Here is an 8,765-nt window from a genome sequence, read left to right as displayed (position 1 = left end):
TATGGACACATTAGATATCATGTAGATAGCTAGCGTTAATATAAAACCCCTATGGACACATTAGATACCGATTAGATAACTAACATTAACATAAAACTTCTATGGACACATTAGATATCATGTAGATAGCTAGCGTTAATATAAAACTCCTATGGACACATTAGTGTCATACGTTAATTTTTTCCGATTCACCCGTTGTCCCAGATGGCCTCTGTAGCACACTGACTGTAGATCTGCCCTGTACTGAGATGTGTGGCTCCTCACAACTGCCTGTAAGAGCATTAGTAAGTTTGTGAAATTCTCTGACAGATTGTTGAGTCTGAGGTGATTTTAGAGAATGATGGTTGGTTTTAAAAGTGGGATTAATTGTGAAGACTGTGCCTTCAAACTGTAGTTTGACTAGCTCTGGGAACACAGTTCTGTGCTCTTAGACACTTACCTGGTCCAACGTTGCTGTGCCTTGTGATGAGTGAATCTTTAATACTTTGAGGTCCCACCAAACCATTTTCTGTAGTTGCTACATCACTCTACATCTCTGCCAAGAATGTGTGTGGCATCTCCTCACGTCTTTACCAATACTTGTTATTTGTAATTCAAATTATAACTATGTTACTATGAAGCGGTATCTTATGGTTTTGATCTGCATTTCTCTAAAGACCAACCATACCTGATGGTTTCACATTCTTATCAGTTCTTCTATGTTCTGTAGAAAAGCTTCTATGTATATTTTAGTGTTGCTTTTTTAAAATTGTTGGTTTGTAAGAGATCTTTATATAATTTGGATGCTAGATTCTTATCTAGTATTCTTACATGATTAGCCAATATTTTCTTCTACCTTTTTTGTTTGCTTTCTTCAGCATTATGTAAATCATGAAGTTTGATTTGTTTTTTGTTTGTTTGTTTTTTTTTGTTTTTGTTTTTGTTTTTGAGACAGGGAGACAGGGTTTCTCTGAGTAGCCTTGGCTGTCCTGAACTCATTCTGTAGACTAGGCTGGTCTCGTATTCACAGAGATCCTCCTGCTTCTGCCTCCCAGTGCTGGGATTAAAGGTGTATACCACCACTGCTCAGCAGTTTGTTCAATTTTAAATGTTTCTTATACTTTTAATGTCATATTTAGAAAGTCTTTTGTCAGGCTAGGCATGGTGGTGCATATTTTTAATCCTAGCGGTTGGGAGGCAGAAGTAGCCTGGTATCTATGACTTTGAGGCCAGACTAGTCTAAGAGCAAGTTCCAGGCTAGCCAGGGCTACTCAGTGAGACCCTGCCTTAGAAAAACCAAGAATTTTTTTTTTGACATGAAACAAGGTCATAAGACACTTCAAGGGAGGAGAGTGGGGAAGGTAATAGAACATATATGATATGGAAGTTGAACTCTAGGGGTGTTCAAAAGGGAACATTGGGGTGGAGGGTACAAATAGGGGCAAGGAGATGAGAGAGATGAGTACAGAAGGAGGGTGTGAAAGTTGTATAAGAAAGACTGTTTGTGTTCTAATTAAAAAGATATATGAGAAGTAGGTGCTTTGAATAGTTAGCATTGTAAGGCATAGGATGCATCATTTGGAATTTTCTCAGTGATTTCTGTGAGTTTAGAGGTTCCAGAAGGAGTGTGACTGTTTCCTCACCTCCAAACACTCCAGGTTAGTTAAGACAGTCGGGAATGCGCAGCTATTGAAAACATGTCACTGCAGGGTTTTGACCTAGTACATTTTCTACCATGAATAAATAGTCTCTGAAAAGCATCCCCATGAGAATTGGAAACTCTGTGTTCTGGGAATGGGATGGTGTGGATGCAGGAGCCCAGGGTGCTTGCCATCTGAGTTCTGTTACCTGTTTATCTTTAGTTTCTTCACCAAGTTTATCTGCTGAAGGAAAGTTTGCCAGCATTCTTGACCCCTCTAATGCGATGTTGCTTTCCATCAGAACCAGATGCCTGTGCCTGCCCCTTGGCAGACTCCTTATTTTCGTCTGATTGAGTAGAGTTGTAGAAGTGTCTTTGGCATTGACAGAGGAATGAAGCAAAGAAGAGGACGTAGGGAGACTTGAGTCCATGGCATCCCTAGCCTAGTTAGTGAGGGGAGGACGCTGACAACATCCCCAGCAGGAGCAGCTTAAGGAAGGAAAGGGGTTTTCAGCTCATGCTTTTAGGAATCTCTGTCCATCACATTAGGAAAGGCATGGCCCCAGTCAGATGCAGGAGCACATAGCAGCAGACAGGAAGTAGAGAGCACTAGATGGCAACCAGCACTGGGCGTGACCTTCAAAGATTCCCAGCCCTCCCAGGGATCTACTTCAGCCAGCAGTCCGCACCCCTCAGGCTCTCTAGTCTTTAGAACAGCACGGCAATCCACACTGAACACTCAACGCATGAGTCTATGGAGACATTCCAGGCTAAAATGATACTTGGGCTGCAAGGTGGCTCACTGGGAAAATGCACTCACGGCCAAGCCTGATGACCTGAGTTTAGTCCCTGGAATTCACATGATGCAAGGAAAGAACTGATCCCCTCAGGTTATTCTCTGACCCCTATATACCCTAAAACAGACACATGCCAATAAACAAACACATAATTAATGTTACGAAAAAGCCTCATATGCCTCCCTTTTCCTTCTCTCTCCATCTCTTTCATTTCCTCTCTTCTTTCTCTCCTCTTCTTTTCAAATAGCATAATCCAAGTATGAACTGCCAGAGAGGATGACAATGCAGAAACAAGGGAACAATAACTGATATTGCAGGATGCTGGAATGTGGGAGTGAAAAGACAGAGTTGGAAGGATAAACTTCATAGATGCTGTCATACATTTCCCCATAGAGAAGGTGTGGTGAAGTAGATAAATAAAGTGTATAAAGGAGGGAGGAGATAGTGTGGTAGCTGAAGAGGCTGGGTGGCTTATTTTAACTGAGTATGAGATAAATTTATCTGCCAAGGGAAATACTGGACAAGGGACCTGAGAAGTGGTAACCATGGGTAAATGAAAGAATCCATGACTGGTTTGCGAACCTGAGAATAGACTGAGCCCTTCAGTGGTCTAATTCTTTTGCCCCATGTGTTTCTTCACCTCATTTATGTGTATGAAGAAGTTGAACTGCATTGTGGCATTGGCTGTGTGTGCGTGTGGTCACGCTTCAGTGATGAAGTGTGCTTTGCATGCACAGGGCCCTAGGTCCATCCCTCTTGTGTGCGTGTATATGCGCATGCATACATCCACATGTGTGCACAATGACAAGGCCTAGTTATGTCATTGGAATGGGTTACTGGAGGGTGAGTGCAGATATTATTTGAATAGGTGAATTAACATTTGTGTATACGTTACATGGCTTGTGATTTGAAGTTGCCCAGGGTAATGTCAAGACTTTCCTTGTTGAGATAGAGGGATCTCAGAGCTTCAGCACACGGAGTATTGAGAGTGAGGACAAAATGTGTTCATTGAGGAAGGTTTGGGGCTAGTGTGACTGGGTGATGCTTAAAGAGAAGGGAGGTTTTGCAGAAGTTGATGGAGTCTAGAATACCAACATATTATCTCCAGTTGTCTATGGAATGCTGGAGAAAGACTTGTATTTCTTTGGATATTTGTAGAACAATTAATGTTCTGGCAAAACTAGTTGATTTTATAGTGTTAAGTTCAGGAGGTATAAGGCAGTGGGCCTTTAAAATGAGAGCATGCGGAGGGAGAGAAAATGGGATGACAGGAGCAGGGTGGTAGGCAGGCTTGAAGCTGCTCTGGGAAGGTGAGGTCGGGCAAGGTGATAGGAGATCTAGGGGTCAGCAGTGTGTGCAAGACTGAGGCTTACAGTGGGGTACCACCCCTCACTGAAGGCAGCTGGCTTCTGTATCACTGGGCTCAAAACCAGTGCTTCTTTGTACCAAGACATGTCACCATTCGGGTCACTACTTGCAAGCTCTCTCTGATGGGGCTCCTGTGAAACACATCATGATGGAATCCAGACAATATTTGTGTAAGTCTGACTGGGAGGAAAAGCATATTACATCTGGGAAACTTACCAAAATGTAAGTCATTTGAAAGTAATTTAAAAAACAAACAGCCTGGCAATTTAAAACTAGTAAAATGGAAAACTCAGTGCATGTGGGTCCACCAGGTGTCAGTGTGACTCCAAAGTTACCACGTGCAAGGGGCCCCTGGAGCTGTGTATTAGTGGGGTTGGCGCCCTACAGCTCTTTTCTCTGCTTTTATTTCTTTCTTGAAGTTAATTTTCTCATGTGTTTACTTCTCATTTTTAGGTACAGTTGTTTATCACCGCAGCAGATAAAGCACATGCCTGTTCCTAAGCTGGCTGCTGCTGACTGTCTTGTTGTTACTTGGGTGACCAACAGGCAGAAGCACCTGTGTTTTGTGAAGGAGGAACTTTATCCTTCATGGTCTGTGGAAGTCATTGCGGAATGGTACTGGGTAAAAGTGAGTTCAGAAATTAGCTCAACCCTTATACCAATGCACATAAAATAAAGTTAAATAAACCATAGAAAATTTAAAAAAAGAAAAAAAAGAAATTAGCTCATTTGTTAACACAGCATCACATACTGCTCACGGGAAGACACTGACTGTCCTCACTGCGTCTGTATCACTGGCTCTTCATCAGGCTCTGATGAGAGCTTTTTATGCTTTGTGCCTGGGTGAATCTTCCTATTCTCAAGAAGTTTGTTTCTTTATCCTGTGTCTTTGAAGTAGGGCCCCAAGTGGCTGGTTTTGGGAAATCAAGGAGAGATCAGAATAAAGTTATAAAAAGCTCTAGTTTATTAAAAAGAAAAAATTGGTGTGCATTGAATGCGTATGTGTGCACCCATGTGATGTCTGTAGTTTAATGAATTAGCTAGAATTCGGGGACTGTTTTATCCCCACTGTCTTCTCCATTCATCAACAGCTCCATTGCCTTTGTGTGCCCCATCTCTTCCCTCTGTGTGTGGGGCTGAGATCAGAGAACAACAAGACTACTGGAGAGTTATGCGAAGATTCGGGAACCTTTTGGTCTCCTTTTTTTGTTTGTTTGTTTGTTTGCTTTCCCCTTGAGACAGGGTTTCCTGTAATCTATACAGCCTTGAATTTGCTATGTAGCTGAGGATGATGTTGAATGGTGTTGAACTACCCTGTTAGCTGGCAGTCTGTTTTATTTTATTTTGGAGATAGTAAGTTGCTAACCTGGAATTTATAGTGCCAAGAGCCAGTCTCAGCACCAGGTCTTTTCTTCATCATCACCTGCCCCACTTTCTTCCCTGCTGAACTGTGGCTCTGACGTTCTGCCATCTTGAGTATAGAAGGCTTTATTTTAACTAGTCATGTGTAGTAATCAGTGAATGTTATTTGAGTGAATTAATGACTGAATTCACAATGACCTTGTGTCCAGGAACAAGTGATCATAAAAAGTAGAGAGTGTTTATGTGAGATGATAGTACAGTATATTTAAAATACCCATGGTATGTGAGTTTTTAAACACTTCTTATAGCTACATTGTCCACTGTGGTATGGACACTGTGCATGTCCAGTGTGGCAGCCACCGTGCCATGCAGCTCTCTAGCGCTTGACTTCTGCCCTTTACGTGGAGAGGGACTGTCGAGTGGTAAATGTCTGTTGGCATGAAAGACCCACAGTGGAGGAAAAATGTCATGTCTTATGATACCCTTTACTGGTCACGTGTGGAAATACTGTCTCAGACATGCTAGTTTGAATGCAATTAAAATTAATTACCTTGCATTCATTTTTTACCTCTTTCCAATGTTAATACTAGAGAATTTAAAATTATATATATGTCTCACACTCGTGGCTCATACTATTTTTTTATTGGACTACACAGGAAGATTAGTAACTTCTCCTTTTTTGCTGGAAACTGTATAGTGACAGTAAAAAAAAAAAATGGTGTTCCTTGGTTCCTTCCTTTCAGATCACCCGTTCAGGGGAGTTCGTGTTCCCATTGGATTCTCCACACAAAAAACCTTATGAATGTCTTGTACTGGGGAGATTTCGAGAAAAAACTGCTTTAGTGTTAAGGTAAGCTAAGTGATTTTTCAAAATTATATAAATGCAGACTTTTAATACGGTGATCACTGATTTTCTTAATTTTTATACTTTTGAAATCTTAAAAATGGCCTAGAGATGAAAAGTATGTTATATAATAAATACAAATTTCTGTTAACTTGTGTTTTATGCAGAGTATAGTAGTTAATATGAAAAATGACATTCTAAAGATATTTGAATATTTACATTGATTTTCCTCATTGATTCTATCTTTAAATTCATTTATTAATAGAATTAATTACTATTTAAACGAGGAAAATGATGCAACTGTAGCATATAATTAAAAATGATCCTTAAACTAATAGCTTGTCATCTTGTTCTGTTTCAATGAGGAGCCCGGATGTGAAAGTGCCCCCGGTTCCAGATCGGAAACTGATTGTCAGTGTGCCCTGCCTTCTCCACTCACACAAGCCGCCCCTTGCTGGTATGTGTCTGTGAAACCCGGCTGTGAGGACTCGGAAAATATTTCCAGAGGGATTGAATTTCGTATTGGAATGGTCTGTAGGTTTGTGAGTGGGATGTTTAATATGTAGAAAACTTCTCATAGAACGTGTGAAATAGAGCCCATGTTAGTGTGTATTACCTCAGCTGTCCTTCAGCATCATCTCCCAGGGTTTCTTTACTGTCCTCGTCCCTCCAGTAGAAGCCTGGGCTGATGAAGGCTGTTGGGGTTCAGAGGATGTAGTTCAGTGAGTGGCCTTGTTTGCCCTCAGGTTTAGGATTCAGACCCAGCATAATAGAAGAGATGTCTAGGATCCCCTGAACATGGTAGTTTTCTATCTCCAGAAGGCAGGCTACCATTGCAACAGGGGAAGGAAGCTGCTGAGGCTGCTGTTCCCTCAAGCTGGAGTGCTGAGCATGGTGCTCCTCGTTCAGTGTAACGGAGCAGCGAGGACCAGTGTTAGCCATGGGCACTGGCTCACGTGCGTGTGAGTCCTGGCTCTGCTGCTCTGGAAGGTTACCTCAGTCTTTTCCTCGTTCAGTGTAACCGAGCAGCGAGGACCAGTGTTAGCCATGGGCACTGGCTCACGTGCGTGTGAGTCCTGGCTCTGCTGCTCTGGAAGGTTACCTCAGTCCTTTCCTTGCCACCCTCATTCCCAGAGTGAGTAATGATGTCTAGTGCCGCAGAGTGGTAAGGAGTGATTGCATTGTTTACGGTGTATTTAAAAGGCAACAAATGCTCGTTGTCTTTCAAGTGAGAGTTTAAAGACTTGCTCACGGAAGTTCTTGAAAGCCTGACTTTGATATTCCAAGTTTATTTTTTGAAAATTTCTTCAGGAAGATATTTTACTATTTTGATCATTACTACTCAAAATCTATGGGCCGATTATCAGTTTTACTTTTGCAGAATGTAGTTTGTGAGCCTGGAAACGAGAACATGAGAAAGCTGGGGAGATGGCGCAGTGGGTAAGAGCGCTTGCTCAGCAAGAATGAGTTCAAGTCCTCAGCATCATGTAAAGGCGGGCGTGGCTGTGTTCGTGTGCCTAAAGCCCCATCACTGGGGCAGAGACAGGCGCTTCACAGAGAGCTCCCTGGCCAGCCAGTCTAGCTAGAGGCTGTGCTTCCAGTTCAATGAGAACCTGCCCAAAGAAGTAAGGCAGGGAGCCCTGAAGGAGGATGTCTACTCTGATCTTGGCAAGTGCACTCTGGAACTCAGATGCTCAGTGCTTATAGCACACCTGAAAACACAGATACACACACAGACACACAACCAACAGAAGATAGTGAACTCAGGATTTCTGTTACCTCAAATAACTTTGCAAAGGAGTCCTTACGGTACCTTTAATTTGAGAAATACTCAGATGTGTTTGACTATTCTTTGGCTTAGAAGGATACTCTGAAATCTCATACCTGACACTCTATAAATGCTAATGCATTAGTTTGTGACCTAGATGAAAGTGAACTCTATTGTTTCTTAAAAAAATTATTTAATACCAGTTGTACTTTAAAGAAATCTAATTTGTATACTTGAATTTTGTTTATCATTTGGTATGTACCAAAGTTTAATTTATAAGTCTTTTGTTTTAGGGTTTATAGTTTGTTATAAAAAAATTTACAAAAAATAATACCTTAAGCCTTTTATTCTGAGATAATTTTAATTTATTTGCCATTTATTTTCAATAGAATAAAAATACATGTAAAAATTATTTTGAAGAGAAAAGATTTAAAGACTGTGGAGTAAAATCAGTCTTGCCCTGTATAGTCTATAAAGTGCAGTTCTGCGTACTGCCAGTAGAGCAGCACAAACACATTTAAAATTGAAAACATTTCCACTCAAAGTTGTAAGGAAAATCTGAATGACTCAATATAGGGAATGAGCGCTTTTTAAAAACAAGTTGCCGTGGTTTTCCTTTCTCTCAGGCAATGCAGACCACATTTACGAGAATGGCAGAGCCGACCATGCCATGCTCGACTCTAATTTGCTGTCCATCTTAAAAGCTGAAATATCTGCCTCTTCTATTCTTCTCTGCTTTTAAAAAGTAAACTGATTTCTTCCTTACTGCTGATTTTTTCTTTTCTTTTTGTACAGAAGTACTGAAAGACTACATCAAGCCAGGCGGGCAGTGTTTGGAACTGTTTGCTCGGAATTTACAGCCAGGTTGGATGAGTTGGGGCAACGAAGTCCTCAAGTTTCAGCACGTGGATTATTTCATTGCTCTGGAGTCTGGACACTGACTTTAAAATTGTGCTGCCTTTACCCAGCTCCTTCAGACTCATGTCTCCTTGGACCAGCCAGTGCACA

General features: G+C 41.4%; 1 protein-coding gene across 1 annotated transcript in view; it reads left to right on the top strand.

Moving 5' to 3' along the window:
- Positions 1-8,765, top strand: part of Mettl4 (methyltransferase like 4) — a 32,982-nt gene extending 24,217 nt beyond the window's left edge. The window contains exons 6-9 of the mRNA XM_013353926.2: positions 4,237-4,411; positions 5,889-5,995; positions 6,355-6,446; positions 8,553-8,765. Coding sequence (XP_013209380.1) covers positions 4,237-4,411; positions 5,889-5,995; positions 6,355-6,446; positions 8,553-8,698 — 520 coding nt within the window. The 3' untranslated portion in view covers positions 8,699-8,765. The remainder of the gene's footprint in view (positions 1-4,236; positions 4,412-5,888; positions 5,996-6,354; positions 6,447-8,552) is intronic.

Source organism: Microtus ochrogaster, unplaced genomic scaffold (assembly GCF_000317375.1).
Source record: "Microtus ochrogaster isolate Prairie Vole_2 unplaced genomic scaffold, MicOch1.0 UNK20, whole genome shotgun sequence".
Taxonomy (NCBI): domain Eukaryota; kingdom Metazoa; phylum Chordata; class Mammalia; order Rodentia; family Cricetidae; genus Microtus; species Microtus ochrogaster.
Note: the sequence above shows the minus strand (reverse complement) of the source record. Positions and strands in the feature narration are given on the sequence as shown.